The 22,662-nt window shown below is 54.3% G+C and overlaps 1 protein-coding gene across 1 annotated transcript; it reads left to right on the forward strand.

The window, feature by feature from the left end:
- Positions 1-2,615: 2,615 nt before the first annotated feature.
- On the forward strand, positions 2,616-14,500 carry TBATA (thymus, brain and testes associated). The gene is made up of 9 exons (XM_060092095.1): positions 2,616-2,662; positions 3,920-4,155; positions 6,105-6,260; positions 7,354-7,433; positions 8,598-8,771; positions 10,682-10,763; positions 11,541-11,685; positions 13,279-13,331; positions 14,415-14,500. Exons 1-9 carry the CDS (start codon positions 2,616-2,618, stop codon positions 14,498-14,500), a joined length of 1,059 nt encoding a protein of 352 aa, XP_059948078.1.
- Positions 14,501-22,662: the final 8,162 nt, after the last annotated feature.

The following is a 22,662-nucleotide window of genomic DNA, read 5'->3' on the forward strand; positions in this document are numbered from 1 at the left end:
TCCTTGGTGGCAGACAGCCCAGTCAGACTGACAGAGCTGGCACCCAGCCCAACCAAACTTTTTGGCCAGTTTTTCTCTCTCTGCCTGATGCTCACTGGCTGAAACCAGCCCTGGATTCTCATTTTCTCCCTTGGTCCCCATTGAATGGGAGATAGAAAGGGAGCTTGGAGGGAGGGCGAGCAGGTCCTCAAGCGAGCTCTCCTGACCCTCCAGGAAGGGTAAGAGGAGCTGGATGGGGGTGAGGAGAGGGGTGCCGGGGAGTGGGTTCTGGAGTTGTGGGGCAAGGTAACCTAGCAACCACTGGCTCATGCAGTCACAAAGCGACAGGCTTACCCACAGAACTGACGAGCCTTCCCATTGACGTGTCCTTTTGCTCTTTCCTGCTGGGGCAGCAAGGGCTACTCACCCACATGCGATAGCGGCCACTTTCCTCCGTGAGTCCAGGGATCTCCACAGGGCAGGAAATGGGCACTCCAGACAGCCCAGGGCCTGGGGGAGGAAGGACCCAGAGGGGCCAAGAGGGGAAAAGGGAAGTTCTGTCTCTGCATTGGTGTCAGCCTTCAGGCCCCTTGTGCCTGGCCAGCTGGGGGCCCAGGGAGAGAGGGGAGGAAGTTCAGGGTCAGATGCAGTGGGGCCCCAGCCTGGCTTGCTCTGGAAAAGGCAGGCCTGGCCCACTGGAGGCTCTGTTGACCTCTTCACAGCAGCTGTGGGCTATGACCCATTAGTGGCTTATAAAATCAACTTAATAGTTTGCATCTAACACTGACAAAATGAAAACAAAAAATAGGATGAAACTATCAATATGCATCATATATAACAAGGGTAAGAATTGCTTCAGCTTCACATACACATACAAATGCATGCACACTTGTGTGTGTGAATTGGGTTATGATGTAAAAATGAGTTTCTTACTACGGTCACAGTCAAAAGTATTTAAAAGTCTCTGTTCTGTCGAGTCTTTTTCCTGTAGACAGGTGGGTATGGGGCATCCCAATGCCCTGTCCTCAACCCTGCAGCATCTAAGTGCTCTAGAGCCTAGCCCCCATCATTAAGGATGTCCAAACTTCCTTCAGAGGAAGCCCTGCCAACTGGTTTTCTCTTTAGGCAAAGATCAGGAGACTTTGACTCAGGATGCCTGGCTCCTTGCTCTTTGATCTCAAACTCTCTCCTCTTACCCAATCTCAGGCAGTACTGTCCGCTCCCCTCCACCCTTACCTGATGGAAGGCTGGCCCTGGGGGATCTCTGGGGTCCCTTGCAGGTTTTATGACTCAGACGGTTAATTCTCAGAATGCACTGATTTCCTGCCTCAACCCCATCCTTGGCACCTGCAACCCCAGCACTATATATACAGATCCATAGATTTAGATTAATCACAATTCTTGGCTTTAACACCTATTATCTTTCATTCATGTCATCACCAGTAAATGCACTTCTCAAACCAAGAACTAGAATACCACCGCCAACACATCATATTTGCTCCTCTCATCCCCCCCTCCCCTTCCCATCTGCCCTCAGAAATAGCCTCTATCTGAATTTTGTGTTTAGCGTTCATTGCTTTTATTTCTTGTTTTTTCACGTTTATGATAATTTTTCTTGCTCTTTGTTTCTTTCCTTCTTTTTTTTTTTTTTTTTTTTTTTTGCGGTATGCGGGCCTCTCACTGCCATGGCCTCCCCCGTTGCGGAGCACAGGCTCCGGACGCGCAGGCTCCGGACGCACAGGCTCAGCGGCCATGGCTCACGGGCCCAGCCGCTCCGCGACATATGGGATCCTCCCAGACCGGGGCACGAACCCGTATCCCCTGCATCGGCAGGCGGACTCTCAACCACTTGCGCCACCAGGGAGGCCCTCTTTCCTTCTTTTTAAATTTTGGTTGTGCCGGCTCTTAGTTGCAGCAGGAAGGCTCCTTAGTTTTAGCTCGCCGGCTCCTTAGTTGCAGCACGTGTACTCTTTAGTTGAGGCCGGTGGGCTCCTTAGTTGCGGTTCACTGGCTCCTTAGTTTCGGCACGCATACTCTTAGTTGCGGCATGCATGTGGGATCTAGTTCCCTGAACAGGGCTCGAACCTGCGTCCCCTGCATTAGAAGGTGGATTATTAACCACTGCGCCACAAGGGAAGTCCTCTAATTTTGCTCGCTTTTGAACTTTATCTTTAAAAAGCATCTCAGGCTACATGGTCTCCTGCAACTTGCTTTCCTGGACTTAGCATCACATTTGTAAGATTCATCTATGTTGTTGCGTGTAGCTGTGGTTCATTCATTGTTGTTGCAATGTAATGTTCAATCATCTGAATGGACCACAGCATATTTATCTATTCTTCTGCCACTGGACATTTAGATTGTCACCAGGTTTTTGCTAATTTGAACAATGTTGGTTTGAATTTCTTACACATAGCCCCCTTTGCATATCTGTAAGAGTTTCTCTGGGGTATATTTCTGGAAGAGGAATTGCTGAATGATATGGCATGCAAATGTTCAATTTTATAAGATATTGCCAATTTTTTCCACTAAAGTCTGTTCCGGTTTACACTCCTACTACCAGTCAACAAGAGTTCCTGTTATCCATCTTCAACACTAGTATTAAATTCACCGGTCCTTACTCTGTTAGATGCCTTACAATGGCTACGGAAGTGAGGACCCAATTGGCAGAGCATCCACTGACGAGGTAAGGTCCCAAATGCCTTCCCTGCTGACCAAGGAGGTGGAGGGGGCCGGGGTGGGCAGAAGACAAAAGAACTCAGCAAACTGAGGGTCCAAGTGGAGATCACCTTCCACTGTCATCAGCCAGGCCCCCAGTGGGTTCTCAGGCCTGAGTTAGCAAAGTCACCAGCAGGGCCCCTCCTGGGTAGGGAGAGAGTCACAGGCAGGGGGCAGGAGCACAGAAGTTCCAGGGGTTTTCAGGGGCTGACTTCTTCTGTTAGTTGGGGGTAGGGGAGGCCAGCTAACAGCGACTTTCAGGGAAGGTTTGCTTTATTTCTTTAAGTCCCAGACCCCTTACAGGTGAATCGAGGACGGAACAGGAACCTCAGGGGCCTGGTCAGCGAGATCTGCAGAGGGTCCCGGGGCAAAACGTCTTGCTTAGCATATCCAGAGTCCATCTATACTCCTCCAGAGGGACTCCCTTCAGCCAGGACCACCGGAAGGGAAAGCAGACAGTGAGCAGGCAGGTGGTCCCACCAGGCCCCTGGCGGATAGCAGCCCACCTTGGATCCTCGCTGGACCTACTCCATCGCCTCCTCCAGGGGCAGAAGCACAGCGTCCTCAGGAGAGGGAAGGGGTGCGGGTGGAAGACAGAGAACCTGAGACGCTTGTCTCCAGCGAAGCGAAGCAAAGCTTGAGGCTTCCCTGCAGCCACGCAGCCCTGACAGCCGCCCTGTCACCTCTGCATCTCCCGGGAGGGGCCCCCACGGGAAAAGGACTCGCTGGCCTAATCTGGCCTTGGCGCCAGCTTTGGCCCCTGGACGCTGAGTCTGGGCCAAAACTTCCCCTGAGAGCAAGGGGGGATGGTGACAGCCTATAGCTGGCTTCTCTTGGGCTGCCAACAGTTTGGCTTGGGGAGAGGCCCATGCTAGGGTCAGCCCCCTGGCCCTGGAGGTGTATATAATGTACCTTTGCTCCAGTCCAGGTATTTGGATGAGTAGGTGGGTCTATGGCTTCTCTTTCTGGCTTTAGAAATGGTTTCTGAGAGAAAACTGGGGTCCTGGCTCCCTGCTCAGGCATTGTAGGAAGACAGAAGGGTCCCTGGGGCTGGATGGCATGGCTGGGAAAGGACCCTGGGGGAGGGTCAGCTTTGGTGTCACGGGGGTGGCGGTGAAATCCCGGAAACCAGATTTCAGAGCATCTCAGGAATGGATTCTAATAAGCTCAGGTGGGCACCGCTGCCAGGGGGCTCCATTTGCTTCTCCCTGACCCTCTCCTTCAGGCCAAGGGCTGAGCCAAAACCCGAGAAGAAGTCAGGGTGCAGGCCAAGGAGCAACGCGGACGGCGGGCCACAGAAAGAACTGATGATCCCAGGGATCGTGGATTTCAAGCTGATCCGAGAGGCACTGAGGACCTCCAAGCCCCAAACTCCTGGTGCCCACCGCTTCGGCCACCTCAGCCATCACCCCTTCTTCTCCCGGCTCCACCCCCAGCCCCAGCACGTGACCCACATCCAAGGTAGGGCTGCGGGAGGCCAGAGCCTGGCCGGAGTTGGGGACAGGGGAAGGCGTGCTGGAAAAGGAGGACCCAGCCCGCGCTTGGCCGAGCCAAGACGCGACCTGAGTCAGGGGCAGGGTGCGGGGGTCCAAGGGCAGACTGCCTAGCCCTACAGGATTTACGTCATTGCCGATTCTCCCATTTTACAAATCAGAGAAAGAGAGGAAGTTTCTCCTGCAGAGCTGCACTCTCCTGTCTAACTCAGGCCATTTCATCCACTCCACTATTCATCCACCAAATATCTAATGAGTGCGAACTATGGGTCAAGCAGTTTTTTAGGTCCTGGGGTTATGAGAGTGAGCGAGACAGACAGTCCCTGCCCTCACGGAGCCGACTCTTTGGTGGGGAAGAATAGGAAGTAGGTAAGGTGTCAGATGTGGTAAGTGCCAAGGCTATACGGGGAGGCCTGACCAAAAGCATGACATTTGAGCAAAGAATAAAGGAAGACAGGGCATGACCCATGTAGATCTCAGGGGAAGAGTGTCCCAGGCAGAGGGAACAGCAAGGACAGAGGCCCTGAGGCAAGAGCATCCTGGCTCTGTTGGAGGAACAGCAAGGAAGTCAGTGTGGCTGGAGCAGAGTCAGGAGTGGGGAGAAAGGAGACGCAACAGAGAGGCAGCCGGGCGCACATCCCTTGGGCCTTGGAGCTCACCGTGGTCACCCTTAAGCCATCTCACTTAGTCAGACGGGAGCCACTGGAAGGTTGAGAGCAAAGAAGTAGCAGAAGGGATCTACTGGCTTTTGAATGGATGGTGGCTTGGACTGGGGAGGTAGCAGTGGAGGAGTTAGTGTCCCTGCTCTAGAGATATACAGAAGGTAAGGCCAACGGGATTTGCTGACAGATTCAAAACAGAGTACGAGAGGGGAGAGGAGGCAGCCTGACTCCCAGGTGTTTGGCCTGAGTAACTGGAAAACTGGAGTCGCACTGGCTGAGACAGGGGAGCCCACAGAAGGGGCCAGTGGAGGGTGGGGAGGGTCAGGGGTTTGGTCTGGGACGTGGGAGATGCAACATGTGCGATGCCTCTTAGAAGTCCGAGGGGAGGTATCGAGTAGGCAGTCAGGTCCATTTGGGGCAGAGATGCCAACGTGAGAGCCGCTCAGATGGCGGTGGTATTTGAAGTGGCATGCTGGATGGGATCATCAGGGGACCATGTAGATGCAGGGGATGAGAACCTGGCATGAACCTGGGGACCCCAAGGCTAAGGGGTTGAGGAGATGAAGAGGAAGCAGTAGCCGAGCGGCTGGTGAGCTAGGAGGACCCAGGAGAGTGAGGGGTCCTGGCACCAAAGGAAAGTGTTCAGGAAGACAGAGTGAGCACCCACGCTAAGTCCTAACCACGCTGTTCCCCAAAGCTTAACTAATGATGTTATAACATCACACAAACCTTAGACCAGAGGGTCCTCACATGTAAATGTCTCTTACCACCTCCAGGCTGCCATGCACTCAGCCCAGCAAGGCTGACAGATGGCATGAAGTTTTATCCAGAGGGTCTCTCTCTGTGATCTGAGTCCAGGCCCCTCTCATCACAAACTGTGGCTTAATGCCCCCGTCCCCACATCCCCTTCTTTAAGCTGCCTGCCTCTGTGTGCTCACACTTGCACTTGCCCGCCCTGTCACAGAACACCGAAAGGACCCCAGGACTAGGGTCTCAGGAAGCCCGGGTTCCTGTCTGACCTCTGCCTGACTCACTGCGTGACCCTGAGCACATCCTTTCGCTGCCATTCTAAGTGTCCCCAGGGGTAAGGTCGCAGTGGTTACAGAGGCCCTCCCAGCTCTCGCCATCTCTGGGGCTTGTGGTTACTGGAAGAAGTGGGCCAAGTGCTGCCCCTGATCACCAGCCTCCTCCCAGCCCCCCGGAGTTCTTGGGGTCCACTCAGGCCCCCCTTTCCACAGCCTCTCACCCTTCACAGATCTCACCGGGAAGCCTGTCTGTGTTGTCAGGGACAAGTCCTCTCTGGCCGCCTCACCTCAAGCCACACTCTTACCCTGCTCTCTGATCGGGATGCCCACCATCTCGGCCCCCATTGGAGACCCGCAGTCCAATCGGGATCCCTGGCTTGCTTCTGGTGGGTACTTGGGCCACAGCCCCTCTACCTTGGGGTTATACCTGTGCCTGGTTTGGGTGGGTGCCTGAGAAGGCAAGGGCCATTGCTCTTAGGTCACTGGGGTCTGGTGGGGAACCCCACTGTTTTCCTTATTTCCTCAGGCAGCTGCATTTGCATTACTCCCCAACCCCAGGTCCTCAGAAATGCACCCCTGCTTGGCTTTGATGTGTCTGAGCAGTCATAACAAGCAGAGGACAAGCAGATTTGGGCAACAGTCATGTGACTTACTGCTCTAGCCAGGAACACTATTGGAAATACTGTATTTCGTAACCTGTGTGCTCAGGCACCAGCCAATCAGAACAATCAGCCATCGATAGTGTGCTGGGGGGCAGAGGGGGAGGGCAGCGTTTCAGAGGCCTCTGCTCTGCCAAGCCTTTCCCTTTCCCTTAAGGGTGGGGAGGATCCCGGGGGAGGGGCGAGGGGCTTGGAAGGCTTGCTGCAGTGCTCATCACCAGCCTCGCCAGGAGTCACTGCCCCAGCATATCGACTGAATCTCTGTCCTGGCTTTGGGCTCCTAAAAGAGGCAAAGCTAGGGCTTCCCTGGTGGCGCAGTGGTTGAGAGTCCGCCTGCCGATGCAGGGGACACGGGTTCATACCCCGGTCCGGGAAGATCCCACATGCCGCGGAGTGGCTGGGCCCGTGAGCCATGGCCGCTGAGCCTGCGCGTCTGGAGCCTGTGCTCCGCAATGGGAGAGGCCACAACAGTGAGAGGCCCACGTACAGCAAAAAAGAAAAAGAAAAGAGGCAAAGCTAGACTAAATCACAAACATCTTGGTACATGTAGCCAAACGTTCTCCAGCATCTCCCAGTAAAGCCACAGGCTAGGACACCAACATCAGTAGCCACCACACCCACCAACCCACCAGTGGTGTGATTCCTACTCCTTCCCTCAAGGGCACCACCTCCCCTGTGAAACTACCCTTCCCTTTAAGATGCAGGGCAGGAAGACGGGGAGGAGAGGGGCCCCTACAGTCCTCCCCACCCCCAGTGTACAGGGAGGGCAAGGAGGAGAGCCCCAGATATCAGTTGGCCGGATCTCGTCCCCTCCTCCCAGAGGCCTGGAAGAAGGAGTTGAAAGACCTGGCTTCCGGGGTGGCCGTCTTCACCAAGGAGAATGAGCTGAAGAGCAAGGAGGTGGGTGCAGAACAAAGCAGCTGTCTGAGAGGAGATGAAATGGACTCACTCCTTTGTAACTAAATCCCTCCCACGTGGCTTCCAGCAGATCAGCGTAGAGCGAGCCTTCCTGAGAGGCGCTACTGTTGGCACAGGGGAAGGGGCCCATGAATTCAACCCAAGGGAGAGGGTCCCAGTGAGGGTTCAGAGGACAGAACGTACCAGGTGGAGAAATCCAAGAAGGGCTCATAGTTTAGAAGCAGATGGGGAGAGGCATACCTAGTGGAGGCACACAGCATAAAGGCTCACAAGCTGGAAAATGCAGGGCATCTTTAGAGACCAGAAGGCTAAAGAACAGGGTACAAGTGGGCAGCAGTGAGGGAGAAGGTGGGAGAAGGGCTGACTTTGGACGTAGGCAAGATCAGCTTGTTTCTCATTTCTGAACTTAGTTTCGTGTCTAATCTGAGAAGGAGTGGAAAATCCCTGAAGAATTTCACACAGAACGGGGGTGGCCTCCTGGGTGCTATTTGCTGTTAAACCAATAAGGACAAGTGGGAGGCAGCTTGAAGGTGGTTGAAATTGGTCCTAGGACAGGCCCAGACCTTTGTGGCTGAGTCTGGTCCTGCCCTTTTCTTGGGCAACAGAGTTCTCGTCCCTGCTCTGCAGCTAACTCGCTGTGACACTCAGGGCAACTCAGCTAAGCTGTCTGGGTCTCAGTTTTCTTATCTTTAAAATGGGGAGAAGGATACTACCAGTCTTAACTGGAGTTCCAGGGGCAGGAGGTCCTAGGCCTTGTGCCCACAGGCCTGGCTCAGGAAGGTTTCCCAGGGCAAAGAAAGGATGGCAAGCCGTGGGGGACAGTATCCTACACCAAGGCAGGATACTGTTTTCAAATCTCTGATGGGCTGGGGGGAGGGGCATAGGGAGGGCTTACCCAAGAAGAAGTACAAGGACCACCCGAGAACCATGGTGGGGAGCCAACATTCAATGAAATTCCAGCAGGAAGAGCAATAGCTATAATGGAAGGGTCACCCCACTGGCAAAAGGGGTCTAGGACAGGGTCGGGCTGGCCTGGTTGATATCCTGGGTCCCTGGCCTCCTCCTCTTCTTTTCCCCCTTGTCCCCTCTGCTTTCTCCTCTTTCTCCCTCTCTGCCTAAAGTCTCTGGCTGCTTTTTTCTCAGCAGAAGGAGGAGCCTCAGCGGGAGAAAGAGGCAAAGTACTCAGCAGAGACTGGTAGGCTCATCCCTGCTTCCACCTGGCCCATGGCCCGCCACCACTCCCGCCAGGGCATACGAAACCACCCTGCGAGCAGAGATGGAGGAGACCAGACCTTCATCCTACAGGATCAGGAGTTGCTGGTGAGGCGCTGGGAAGGTTGGGGGCTGTGGACCCTACAGAGGCCCTAGTCTGAGGGCAGAGAACATGGTGGTACCTGCTCCCAGGCTCACAGGGATCCAACTAGGACCCTTGAAAACTGCTTTCAAGCCTGGCTTCTCCCAGGGAGGCTCGTGCCTGAGACCATGAAGCTCGAAAACCCCAGACCTGGGAGTCAGAAGCCTGGATTCCAATCCCCAGCTGCCTCTAGCTTTCCGTCTGAGCCTTTCCCTCTCTAAGTTCTTTTCCCTCTCGGGACCTTAGTTCCATGACTTAGCCAAACTGGGAGCACAGACACGTTGTCACAAGGTCTGGTCCAGCTGCGGCACCGGACGTGTTAGTGAAGGGAGCCACGGCAGCGGAATGAGAAGCCTGGAGGCGGAGGCCCTGCCTGGCGTGTCCTCACCACGCCCAGGCTGCTGCCCCCCGCAGCCTGCAAGGCTGGTTGCAGCCACCTCCCCACACCCTGGAGCCATCTGGTCTGTGTTGCAGCGAAGCATAAAGCCCCCTCCTCCGTGTTCGAGTGTCCCATGGGGGCCTGAGAGGTACGCAGGGGTCGTGCTGGTGGGCGAGGCAGTGAGAGTCTCTGTTCAAAGGCGCACACGTTCTCCAGGAGAGGCCAGACCATGACAGCATCCTGACACCTTCCCTGTGACCAGTGCTTTAAAGCACGCAGTCCCCTTGGAGCCTTAACGACAGTTCAGGGAATAGATAGAGCAGACAGGACCCCATTCCACAGATGGGGAGGCTGAGGCCCTGCCGGGTGACAGCCCATGGCCCAGGTCCCCGGAGAGGGAGCAGCATAGCAGGGACTAGAACACAGTGCTTTCTCCACTATAGGGCGGCCTCACCTTCCCTGGAAGTAGGTTCTCAGGTCCTGTGGGGAGGGGGCACAGGGCAGGTAAGTTGGATGCGGAGAATGGAGAGGGACCCCGGGCAGATGGGGGCGGGGGTCACCTCAGGGGGCGGGTACCCGGGGATGAGGGTGGGCAGCCTAGCAGTCACAGGCCTGGGGAGAAGCCCGGCCCAGCTCCCGCTCTGCGAGGGATGAGGCAGACCTGCTGGGCACTGACAGCGCCCCTCGGGTCCTGGGGAGACTGACCACCAAGCGCTTTCCTAGGACTCCGGGGGCTCCGCCTCCCCCCGTGGGCCCCAGCTCCACACAGGCACAGCCGCCAGCAGCAGCCTGGCCTAGGGAGCCCCCATCGTCCTTCCAAGACACAGCTGGATGTCTCGCTGATGATCCCTGACTGGAGGACACTGTGGGGAAAGGGCCCTGAAGTAGCAAAGATGCTGGAGGCTGAGAAGGCTGAGAAGGCGGCTGGGAGCGAAGAACACATGGCTCTGGGTGGGAAGGAGCCCCCGGCCGAGCAGGGCACAGAACCAGCTGACTCCGACCCTCATGCCGCCCACGGGGATCACCCCACCTCTTTGCTAACATCTCTTATCTCTGAACTTGGGAACTTCAGGGAAGGGAGGCCCATGGGGTCCCTGAAATCCCCACACCAAGGACCCAAGCATTCGGGACTCGGTGCGTCTCTGAGGAGCTGATGGGCCAGCCCTGACCCTGCCTTCCCAGTGAGGGACTTTGGGGTACAACCAGCCCAAGTAGGGCTCAGGGATGAGGGGTCCAGGTGTCTGATTCTGAGGTGATTCTGCGAGGTGTCCTCCTCTCTCGAGGCCTCAGATGCCTCATCTGCCCAGTGGGAGGTTAACAATCTTCCTCCAGGGCTGTAGGCAGAGAAAGCTTTCTACAAAGTGTAAAGTCCCATGCGGAGGGAAGGCAGGGACCATCGTGGGGACCCGTCTAGCCAAGCAAGGGCTCTGGGAGACCACTTCACGGGGGAGGCAGCTGTCCAGCCAAGCTGACCCCGGCCTGTCCTCCTGCCCACAGATCCTGGAGCTGCTTTCTCAAATCCTGCAAACAGACTCCTTGAATGCTATCCAGTTCTGGCTACTCTACGCGCCCCCCAAGGGTGAGGACACAGTCCCAGGCCCAGAACCTCATCTGAGTGGAGACCGCTGAGGGCTGTGTCCACTGTTTCTGCAGGACTCAGGTGTCACTCGGCTCCCACCCCAGGGCCTTACACGGGGGCCTCTCCTCCTTTTTGGAGCCCCAAACTAATCTCTTCCAGCTAGACAATGTCACTGCTCCCTCCTCCACTTTCCTCAGCAGGGTTTCCAGGACCCTGCTCCTTAGAGGGGACCCCCTCCTCCACACTGACCGCAGGCCTCGGCCCCTGGGAGGGAGACATTCAAAGACCATACTTAGCAGACTCGGCCTTTAATCTACTACTGTGGGAAACGCACATGCACAGAGATGCAAATGCACGTACATGAGAGCACACACACACGTGCACATGAACACGTAAATGGACGTACACATACTCACTGGGGCGGGAGGGTGAGGAATGATGAGAGTCAGAGAACTGATTGGACGGGAGAGTGGAGGGAGGGGAGGGCGGGTCCCCAGCAGGCTTCCCAGGGGGCCAGGGGGCGTGGTGGCAGGTGGACCAAGAACCAGGTACACTCGAGAGAGGTGTGGAAGGCCGAGGCACGCTGCACACACAGGGGCCAGAGAAGTGTGGCCTTCCCCACAGGCCCCCGAGGACAGAATGTGAGATGGTTAGAGAGAGCCGTCTGGCCCCACTGGGCAGGAGAGCTGGAGGCCCTGCTCCCTGACTTTCCCACCTAGCGGCAGGATGGGGGCCGAGGTCTTGCCCCTGAGGATTCTCCCCCACCTGTGCTTACAGAGAAAGACGTGGCACTAGGCCTCCTGCAGACAGCAGTGGATCAGCTCCTTCCCCAGGCCCTAGTCTCCATCCCAGCAGAAAAACTCCTGAACCAGCTCCAGGAAATTCAAGAACCACTTCAAGAGAGGCAACAGCTACCCTACAGGTGGGCTTCGCACCCCTCAGCTGCCCCTCTCCTCCCTAACATTCAGCCACCTGTCCTCCCAGGTGAGGCCAGTGAGGCCAGAGGAGGGAGCCTGGTGCTGGCCAGAGCCTGGGCTGCCTAAGCCTGTCCTGGAGGAAGAGGCCCGTGCTCTCCCCCGGACCCCCCCCCCCCAGTTCTACCTATGCGGCTTGAAAGCTTACTCTGCCAGACCAGACTCCAGGGGCCAGCTGTGGGGATGCTGAGGGGGTGACCTGTGTCAGTTATAGCAAGACAGGGCTGGGTAAGCCCCATCTATCTCTTCAGGAGCTCTTGGTCTTTAGGAAGACACAAGCAGAGAAGGAATGGTGACACAAGGCAGGCAGAAGTACCTTTATGCCGGTATTAAGTCCTCTGCATGGCTGGAGAGAAGGATTAATGATGAGCTGGGGAAAGGGAAGATGAGGGAAGTCCGCACACAGCGGGGGAGTGGGGCCTGAGTGTCAGCCATGGGACCAGCAATCCTGAGTGCCCACTATGTTTGCCTGACACCGCTGGGTGTTTAACACATTTCTAGTCCATACAGCCACCCACGGAGGCAGTATTACCTCCATTTTACAGATGAGAAAACTGAGGCTCAGGAACAGTTGAATGACAGCCCCAAATCACACAGCTGGGCAGCAGAAAAGCTGGGGTTCAGACTTAGGCTTATCTGACTTCCAAGCCCAGCAGCGCTCAGATTCACCAGGGAGCTTATTGAAAAGACAGATGCCTAGAGATTGTCACACAGTAGGGTGGGGGTGAACGCGGAGATGTGTATTTCCAACAATCCCCTAAGTATGTCTGATAGCGCCTGGGGACACTGCTGGGATGGATAGGATTTGAACAAGCAAATGAGAGGGTGGGGAAAGTCAGGAGTGGAAGTCAGAAATGGGAAGCGTTAGGGAATGTTAAATTTGGGAGTGGCTGGAGCGCGGGTGGGCTGATTGGTGAGAAGGGGGCGGCGTGCTGTGCTGGCTTGGATGTGCTGAAGGTGTGGGTGCTTGTTCTGGCCCTGGACTTGGTTTTCTTTTCCACTTTGAGACCAGGGGTGGCACAGTGGTAAGCCAGCTTCACTGTGACCTTAGGCAAGCCACCTCCCATCTGTGAGCCTCTGTTCACCTTCTCAAAATACCCTCTCCTGGAATCATAGGGAGGAAAAATTACATCGGGTGCATCAAAAGGCTTGCTGAGTGCAAAGTCAATACAAGATATGAATGTTATCCATGCTCCTCAGTAATTCATTAGGGAAGCAGGGTTTCTGTCTTCTCCACTCACACAGGAAGTCTTCCCGTCTGCAGGGAAGCAGCAGGCCAAGGGAGGGCAGGGGCAGTGGCCTCTCTACAGCTCCTTACAGAAGGGCCTTGGTTCCCTGTGGCCACAGCGGGCGATGGAGTCACAGTTGTTGGGGTCCTGCTTGGGGTGGGGCCATCCCTGGACAGACACCTGCTGGCTCTCAGGAGGGGTGGCTCTTGCCTCTCCCTGGGGCACCTTCGCCACCTCCCTGCCCACCCTGCCACTCGGCTGGCTGCATGGCTCCAGCCTGACCTTCCCAGCCTCTCCTTGTGTTGGTTTTAGCCAATCCCTGAAGAAGACGAAGACACCACCTCTATCAAAATGCGAAGAACCAGGTAAGAGTCCACATAGCAGGTCACTGGGGGCTCACAGAGGCCCACCATGGCTAGATTCCTCAGGGAATACAAGGACCCCCTGGAGATGGGGCCCTGCCCAAAGAAGCGGCTCATTTCATCCATCCATCCATCCATCCATCCATCCATCCATCCATCCATCCACTCATTCGTTCAGCAGATCCTTAATTAGTACCCAAGCGCTAGCTTCTGGGATCACTGGGGGAGAATTTGGAGACGAGTTCCTGCTGCCGTGGAGCTTCATCCTAGGGAGAGGAGTGCAGACCACAAAGACACCTGAGGCAGATGGGTGACCTAAGGAAAATGACAGGGCGATGGCAGAATCAGGAGGACTGGCAGGGTGGGGAGAGGGCCCCTTGAGCCGAAAGGCAGGAAGGATCCAGCCCTCTCTGGGTCAAGGGAGAGCCTGCGAGCAGGGCTTCCACCTGCCAGGTGTGTTGGTGAAAGAGCAGGCAGGCCAGGGTGGCCGGAGCCTTGTGGGTTGGGGACAGTGGTAAGGAATGAGATAGGTGGGCAGAGCCGGCCTGTGGGAAAGGCCAGGCATGTGGTCTCATAAAGAGAGCATGGGGCTCACTGGAGGGTTCTCAGCAGGGTGTGGTGGGACCCCTCTGGCTGCTGTGTAGAGAATGGACTGTGGGGTCCCAGAGGGGATGAGGGAGACCAGGGAGGAGGGGGTACCTTAGACCAGAGCGGGGTGCGGGGGAAGGGGAAGGAAGGTTGGAGGGGAGAGGAGAGGACAGGTATTCTCGATGTACACTGTTCTCCCCCACTAGACTGTAAAGGGTCCTGTGTGCCGGGCAGCGTGTCTGACACAGAGTAGGTACTGCTCAGACATCTGTGACCTGGATGTAGAAGAGGGTGGTGAGGCTGGGGGAAGGGAGTCAACCCCTCCCAGGTTGCCAGGAGAGCCCGAGCGGAAGCCTGGCCTGACCCAGGCACGCACACATCCACCAGGGCCTGGCGGGGAGAAGGGGTCTCCCCAGATCTCCTGGGCAGCTCCCAGGTAGGGGCCTGGCCCCTCACGCTCTCCTACCTGCTGTGTTCCCCCTCCCCGCCCCCTGCCAGAGAACACTGGGAAAGCACAAGTTCTTCGCGTGCACTCCAGCCAGAACCCAGAAGAGAAGGCGGCAAAGCCAAAGGCAGAGGGCTGAGGAGTTCGCACCACTTTGCCCACCTCACTCAAGAAGAGCCCCTGAGTTCAAAGATTCGGCCCACACCTCCTCAACAGCAATACCGATTTTCCTATCACATGGAGCCTATTAAAATACTGTCTTCCCCTTAAGAGGACAGTTCCGCTCTCCTACCGGGAGGTCTGTGCTTGGGTAGTTTGCTCCAGGAGGCGGGATGAGCTGTACCAAACCATCCTGACTCCCTTGGAGAAAGCCTCCCCATGTGGGGCTCCCCTGGTTCTGTTAGGTTCCAGAGGACTGAAGGGCAGGTGGTAGATGGGGCTCTGCTCATCCCTGAGCCAAGTCTCCCAGGGTTCTGGGTAGATAAGAGCAGAGGGTGGGAACTCACAGGCCACTTTACAATACTGATCCATACCAATTATTGAGTTCCTACCAGGCACTGAGGCAGGACTTAGGTACTAGCTAGTTCACATAGAACACTATGTGAATTGTTGTACGTATTTTATATATGGTACTGTGTTTGATGTTCCCCAAAGCTCTATGAGGTAGAGAATCACTCCCATTTTATAGATGAATAAACTGAGTGAGGCTCAGAAAGGTGAATTAGCTTGTCCAAGGCCACACAGTAAGTGACAACCAGGATCCAAACGCAACATGTCTGGATCTAGAATCCCTGCTCCTATCTGCTGTACTTGGCTGCCTTACGAACAGCAACCCTCACCAAAAGTTGTGGTTACATTCCTGAAGAGCATATGGTTAGGAAAATGGTGGTTGGCAAGATCAAGAAGGAAAGGGACATTATATAAATGTGACCCAGATGCAACTGGGGTGTCTCTATCCTTTAAGATATAGAGAAGACGACTTTGACCCTCTGGAAAATCCAATGTCTTCCTTGAGATTTCTGCAAATTGCTTGGGATGGGGTGGGGAGGTCGGCATTGAGTATTTACAATTTCATGGCCACCTATGGCTCTGAGCTCCTACTTTTATTGACTCAGTTCAGTCCACGGACTGTGGTTCCACTCTATACTTCCAGCACTGCCCCCATTCCCCCACATCAATTCATATGACCCCTTTCACACAAAACTTGTGCACGGCAGCCTTCGATCAAGATCAGGGGCTGGATGGGGATTTTCTGTGAACCCAGCAAACAGCTTCATGGTCAATATTAGATCACCTTGTTTTTCAAAGTCCTTGGCCACTCTTCCACTGGGGATGTTTCCCTGGTGGCAGCATCGCGTATAACAACTATGCCCTGGGGCTTCCCCGGTGGCGCAGTGGTTGAAAATCCACCTGCCAATGCAGGGGACACGGGTTCGATCCCTGGTCCAGGAAGATCCCACATGCTGCGGAGCAACTAAGCTCGTGTGCCACTACTGAGCCTGTGCTCTAGGGCCCGTGAGCCACAACTACTGAGCCCACGTGCCACAACTACTGAAGCCCGTGTGCCTAGAGCCCATGCTCCGCGACGAGAGAAGCCACTGCAATGAGAAGCCCGCGCACCGCAACGAAGAGTAGCCCCCGCTCGCCTCAACTAGAGAAAGCCCGCGCGCAGCAACGAAGACCCAACACAGCCAAAAATAAATAAATAAATAAATAAAATTTATAACAACAACAACTATGCCCTGGGAATTCCCTGGCGGTCCAGTGGTTAGGGCTCCGCGCTTCCACTGCAGGGGGCACAGGTTAGATCCCTGGTCAGGGAACTAGGACCCTGCATGCCGTGTGGTGTGGTCAAAAAAAACAAACCAAACCAAACCAAACAAAAACCTATGCCCCTTGCCATCTCGCTGAATTTCCCCTGCCCTGTCCTCAACCCTGCCACCAGTTTGCCCCCAGAAAGCCCACGTTATTTTAATTTTTTCCAATTTTTTTCTTGTAAAATATACATAATACAAAATTAACCATTTAAACCACTTTGAAGTGTACACACCAGTGTCATTAACTACATTCACATTGTGTGCAACTATTACCACCATGCATCTCCAGAACTCTTTTCATTTTGCAAAGCTGAAACTCTGAAATCCATTAATAATTTCCCATTCCCCCCCATTTCCTAGTCCCTGGCATTCCACTTTCTGTCTCTGAATCTGACAACTCTAGGTCCACCATATTAGTGGAATCATACAGTCTTACACATTATCCTTCTGTACCTGGCTTACGTCGCTTAGCATGGTGTCCTCAAGGCTCATCCATGTTGTAGCATGTCTCAGAACGTCCTCGCACATTTACTTTTTTAATCGATGCAGCAGTTCAGCTCCTCCAGCCTCTGTTCCCAAACCCTCCAGCTCTACCTTGCCGTCTAACCTCATTTAAGGGCTGAGGTGAACAGAAGGACTGTTCATGGAATAGGGTCCTTGCCCCTTGGCAGCTGTGGTTACAAGAGTATATCCCTACTCCATTATGAATAATTTTTTGAAATCCAGACAGTGAAAAATTCTAAAAGCTATCTGTTTCCAAAATATATCATACTTCTTGGCACAAAAGCCCTGGGTCCTTAGGTAATCCTTCTACCCCTCCTCGAATTGTTCAGGAAAAATTGCCATGAGATTAATATCTGCCCCTGCAGATTCTCATACATTTCTTATGCCCTGGAGCATACCTCTCTTTAAAGTTCCTTAGCCCATCCTTCAAATCTATTTATTTTGCTTTCTCCATCTCGTGTTTCCTTTTGCAACTCCCTGCAAAATGCTTGTGTCACTGCCTGGCTTTTGTACCCACTGTCACTGCATTGAAAGACAAGATGTTTCAGGCCTGGCTTCTTACCTGTGTATTTTGAGGGTAGATTGTGAACAGACGAGATCTTTCTCAGCAGTTCTGCAGTCTGTTAGGAGAAAGATAAGGGGACTGAGTTGAATCATGTGCACATAGAAACACTGTGGAAATAAACATGTGCTATGCAAATGGGAATGGGAAACTACCATATTGCAAAAACACAGATGGCTAACCTATGGTTGCATGGGATGATCTGACCTCATTCAATGCTCACAGCCACCCATAAAGTAGGTTTTATAGGTGGAAAATCCAAGGCTCAGAGCAGAAGCAACATCAAAATTTACACAGCCCATAAGCAGTGGATTCAAACTCAAGGCTGTGGGCTCTTCTGTCAGTGCCCTTTACTTTCTGCCAGCTGCCATCTTGCAGGGTCACCCCAAGTCCCACTTGTCTCCAGACAGAGAATTGGACCCTTCTCTCACTTCCAGCCACTTCACCCTCTCTTCCTTCTGGTTCCTCTTCTTCCATCTCTTAGATATGGAGTTCGGCAGGGTTTGCTGTGGCTCCTTGGCCCTCTTTAAAGTCCTCCAACAGGCCTGCATCCTTTCCTTTCTCCATGTTTTAAGGGAGTCACTGCTGAACCCCAGGAGGACAGCAGCTGGGAGAATTGGAAGGTTCCAGACATCTCACAAAGCACTGGCCAGAGTTGTCACTGGCCTTCCTGGAAATGCAAGTGGTGTCTGGCCTGCCTTCCTCGTCACCTGCACAGGGCCATCTTGACCTCAGCGCCATCTTGACCTCAGATCCTGTGCAGGTTGGAGGCCAGGCTGGTTACTGGGCTGTGGCCTGTAAGCTCTGCTTGGGTTTGCAGATCTTCTATGCCCTGCTTAGCAGCACTCCCTGTCTGGGCCCCCTTTTGGGCATCAAGGTGACTTCTTCTGGGTGTCAGGACCCCATGACCACTCCTGGGTCACTTCTAAATTTTCCTTGGCTCAGGCCCTGGAATTTCTCTACTCACTACCCTCTGCTTCTCTGCCTGCCTGAAGCATGAGGACAGATTTTCCCTTCCAATCTTCTCTCCTATGGCTCTAGGTCCTCCTTGGGACCCAGTCTGTGAAAGCCATTGTTGGGTTTGCCCAGATGCCCCCACCCCCTTCCAGGTGGGCCTGAAACTTAGCTCCGTCCAACCAGAGTGCCCCATTCCTGGGCACAGTGACTGGTTCAAGGATTGGATAAGCATGTGACCCAAACCAGGCCAACCATAGTCCGCCCTTGGGATTGTTTTGTTGGCTAGGAAGGAATGTTGGCTTTTGAGATGATGCCATCATTGGTCATCACTGCTCCAAGAGACAAAGCTGTGGATTCAGTCACACCTGATGGTCCTGATTCTTCCCCATCCTTCCCCATTATATGAGACAATAAAATTATTTCTTAATCGAATTGTTGATTTTTATGCACTTTTAACATAAAGCTTACTATTTTACCTATTGTTAAGCATACAGTTCAGTGATATTAAATACATGCATATTGTTGGGTGGGATAGGGAGGGTGGGAGGGAGGGAGACGCAAGAGGGAAGAGATATGGGAACATATGTATATGTATAACTGATTCACTTTGTTATAGAGCAGAAACTAACACACCATTGTAAAGCATTTATACTCCAATAAAGATGTAAAAAAAAAAAAAAGAGTCAAGACCCCAAAGAAAACTACTAGTATTTTTTAACATATTTTCTCATTCTCTAAGATACAATGGTAAATAAAAGAGCGAGGTGCATTAAAATGTGTTTTAAAATCTTACGCTTCAGTTATTCCTAGAATCCCAATATCAAGTATTTCTAGGATTCTATGATTCAAAAATTCTAGGATTTCCTTATTCTAAGATTCTCTGGCTGCAGGAAGAGAGACCAAAGTCCTCTTTTCATGCCCTTGTGAGCTACCATTTGGGTAGAAGGGAGAGAGAATGGGTCATTCCATCCTCACAGCTCCCTAGGACTTGGACAGGCTATGTAAGCGTCTCATCCATGCCCATGCCAGCCCTCCAAGGATGCCCCCGTCCATTCTCTGAACCCTTCCCCATGACTCACTGAGGCTGGGCTCTGGTGTTTGTTTGGTGGGTGCTGGCAGCCCTGGAGCCTCAGCCGCCCTGGCCTTGGTGGGGCCTGACCCATGAGGTGCGGGGGCCCAGGAGGACCACACTCTTTCCCTCTCCCTTTACTCTCCCTTTACGGTGGGGGCCAGAGACACCTCCAGGTGGGTGCTGCCCTATCAGAAACAAAGGTTCCAGGCCTGGAATAGGCTGGTGGGGCAGGGGCTCTGAGCAGACGGTGAGGACTCACCCAGGAACTCGGCATTTGGGCTTCCCCGACGTGGGGTCTGAGTGGTGGTGGTGGAGGGGACTCTGCCGGCTGTGACCCACCTCCCCACGGAAGAACATCATCCTCTGCTGACCGGTGGGGTCGTAGAGCCGGGGCTAGGGACTGTGGGTGTGCGATGGGTGCCTTCTCTCTGCCCTTCTCCCTCCAGGCAACATCCAGAGCTGGTCTCTTCATTCCTGCCCAGCTCCCCCAGGCGCCTCCGGGCAGAGCCTGCGGGAAACCCTGGCAGTGGCTGGCCAGCTCCCCCACTCCCATCACCAGCCAGGCCCTGTCGCCTCCCTGCCCTCGGTGTGTCTCTCCTGCTCCTGCCACTCCAGCCTCTTCCTCACTCTGGGTTTGAGACCCACTTGACAAAAGGAGCCACCTAGCTCTGCCATAGCCCACTGTGTGACCCTGAGAATGTACGTACTTCCTCCCTGGGCCCATCTCCCCATTCTGTAAAGTTGAGGGTCCAGAAAATTTTCAGGCTCCTTCCAAGTCCAGACAGGCTCTGACTCCATGGGAGAGAAGTGGGGTACGCTTGCAGATGGGCACTACCCCAGCTATCCCAACACAAATACGTGCCATGTCAACAAAGTCGCTAAAGCAGAGGCGGTTTCTCTACTGAAACCCACACGTCAGCGTGGGGTTCCTGCCCCTTGAGGTCCTCAAGTGGCTAGAATCTCTGCACAGAGTTTGGTGCCCTCCTCAGTATTTCTGTGACTTCCCGGAGTGTGTGTGTGTGTGGGAGGGACTGCCTGCTGAGCTCCGATTCCCAAGGCTGTGCTTACTCCTTTATCTTCACCCATGCATCAGTTCATTTCTCTCAATTTCTACCGAAATAAACAAAAATCCTGATTCATGCAAAGCCCTTAATTTGGACATTCCCAAAGGACTGAGGGGACAGCCACGCCAGAACAATTAAGTATTAGACGTATTAGGCAAATTGCACCCTAAAAAGCCCCCAGCCGCTCCCACCTGCCCCCGCTGCCATCTCTGTCTTTGTGGCTCCCCCCACCCCGTCTCCACAACCATTTTCTCTCCGCATTAAGGGTGCTCTCCGCGGTTACAAGGGGCCCCTTATGCAGCCTCACTTTTCTCAGCGCCTCCAGCAGCGCAGACCCACTTACTCGGTGATACAAATTCTGCCGCTCACTTAGAAGGTAAGAGTGGCTCCAGCCATTTGCTTTCAGTGACATTTCTTTTGTCAGTGGTGATTGCTCTATCAAAGCCTCCTGAGATTTCTTTAGTGAGCTCCCCTAGTTACGTTTAGAACAGGATGAGACTTTCATACATTTGAATCCCAAAGATTTTTTTTCTTTCCTACAGCACAACGCTGAGATAAAGTGCAGTCCTGCAATTCAGGCCTCAGGGAAGCATGAGGTTTACTACCCCGCAACCTGGTGGAAGCCTCGTGCCAGCCTGGCAGTGCCCGGTGTGGGTGGGAAGCTCAAGAGGCCACAGGAGGAACACCCTTCCCCAGGACAGCGAGGTGGGACCCGGGCACCCTGGAGCCCCAGCCCTCCCGAACCGGGGTGCAAGGCAGCCCCCAACATCCCTCTTTTCCCCCACCCAGCTCCGCCCTCCACCAGCAGAGGGTACCCCCAGAACCTGGGGAGACAGCTGGAGGGGCTGCAGGCAGGAAGCACCCCCTCTCCTCACCACTTACCCAGCAAATGCCCCTCGCCTGTCTCGGCCTGGCCCGGGGACTTAGGGCTAAGTCCCTTCACTCACTGGCCTCCTAGGGGCAGGGCCCAGACGCTCTGGGGCTGAACCCCCATTGGGGCTCACCTTCCAGCTCTGGATGCCTCCCTTGGACAGGTCCCTTTATTCTCAGTGCATCAGTGGCCACAACTGTAAGGTGGAATAATGAAACACAGAATGAGATCATTTAGTGAAAGCACCTTGCAAACTGGCCCAATGCCAGTGTCAGACCCAAGTACAGTATATATTAGCAAAAAATATCACCCCAGGCTCCTGGTTCAGGGCTCCTGCCCAGTATTTAGTCCCCTGTGGCTCTGTGACCCTCCATCCCCCTGCCCATGGCATTCCAGGTGAAAAATCCTTGAACCCTCCCAGTTCCCATAGTTTGAAGATTTCTGGGGCTCCTGCAAACATAGAGACTTGGGGGCCCACTGCCTGTGGCCCCAGCTCTGTCCCTCATACCAACCCAGATGCAGCATTTGACTCCTGAGCAAACCATCAGGAGGAATCCAGTCATCATGAGCATTTGGGATTTCTGGAGATTTTGCAGGAGTTGTGTGGGTCCCAGGGAAGAGCTCTGCTGTTAGCCCCTGGCATTCAACCACCACTCCCCCCTTCCCCCATCTCTCTCCGCCCACTGCCACCTCCCACTCAGCTCTCACAGAAGCCCCCAGATAATACCCTTGCTCACAAACCATCGCCCCCAGCCTTCGGCAGTCTTTGTACTAGGGGACCCTTGCCTTGAATCAGCATCCCCCCAAGGGGCGTTACTAAGGGCTCACCCAACTGCCCAGAGATGGATGAACTCCTCCAGCTCCCTTTGCCTGGGATGGGTGCCCACCCAGCATCCCTGCGTAGCTGAAAGCCTCTCTCAGCTGCGCCCTCCTCCTACCCTCTCAGCCTCCACAGTGTGACCTGGCCTGCGCCCACCCCCAGCCCTCCCTGGGGGACATGGCCACCTCCACTCAGTCTCCCTGGCCGCACACGGACTTCCTGAACTTCAGTAGCCCGGAGCAGGACAGAATGCTGGAGACAGTCCTGTCCCCTCAGCCATCCCCAGACCCCCTGCATCCACTGTATAAGACCCTCACCACCACTCTCCCCTTGAGAGGCTGTAGGAATAGCTGGGGAAGGGAGCAATAGGACGGAAATGGCAGCTAACACGTACGTAGCACTTGGCACGTGCATACACTCTCCTAAAGGCTTTTCACGTACCACAGATACGTGTGCAACACATGCAAAAATAAACCACTTAATCCTCACACTAATCCTGTGAAATATGTATTGTTTCCATTTTATAGATGAAGAAACTGAGGCTCAGAGAGGTTAAGTAACTCGCCAAAGATCACACAGTGAGTGATGGAGTCAGAACTGGAAGCCAGGCAATCTGGTCTCTGCTCTTTTCCAC

This window comes from Mesoplodon densirostris, chromosome 1, assembly GCF_025265405.1.
Source record: "Mesoplodon densirostris isolate mMesDen1 chromosome 1, mMesDen1 primary haplotype, whole genome shotgun sequence".
NCBI classification, from domain to species: Eukaryota; Metazoa; Chordata; class Mammalia; order Artiodactyla; family Ziphiidae; genus Mesoplodon; species Mesoplodon densirostris.

Excerpts from the sequence above, each read along its gene's own strand:
- TBATA (XM_060092095.1), top strand. The coding sequence starts at position 2,616 with ATGGCTACGGAAGTGAGGACCCAATTGGCAGAGCATCCACTGACGAG. Across the intron at positions 4,156-6,104 it reads GCACGTGACCCACATCCAAG|ATCTCACCGGGAAGCCTGTC; the intron begins GTAGGGCTGCGG and ends CACCCTTCACAG. Across the intron at positions 11,686-13,278 it reads AGGCAACAGCTACCCTACAG|CCAATCCCTGAAGAAGACGA; the intron begins GTGGGCTTCGCA and ends TGTTGGTTTTAG.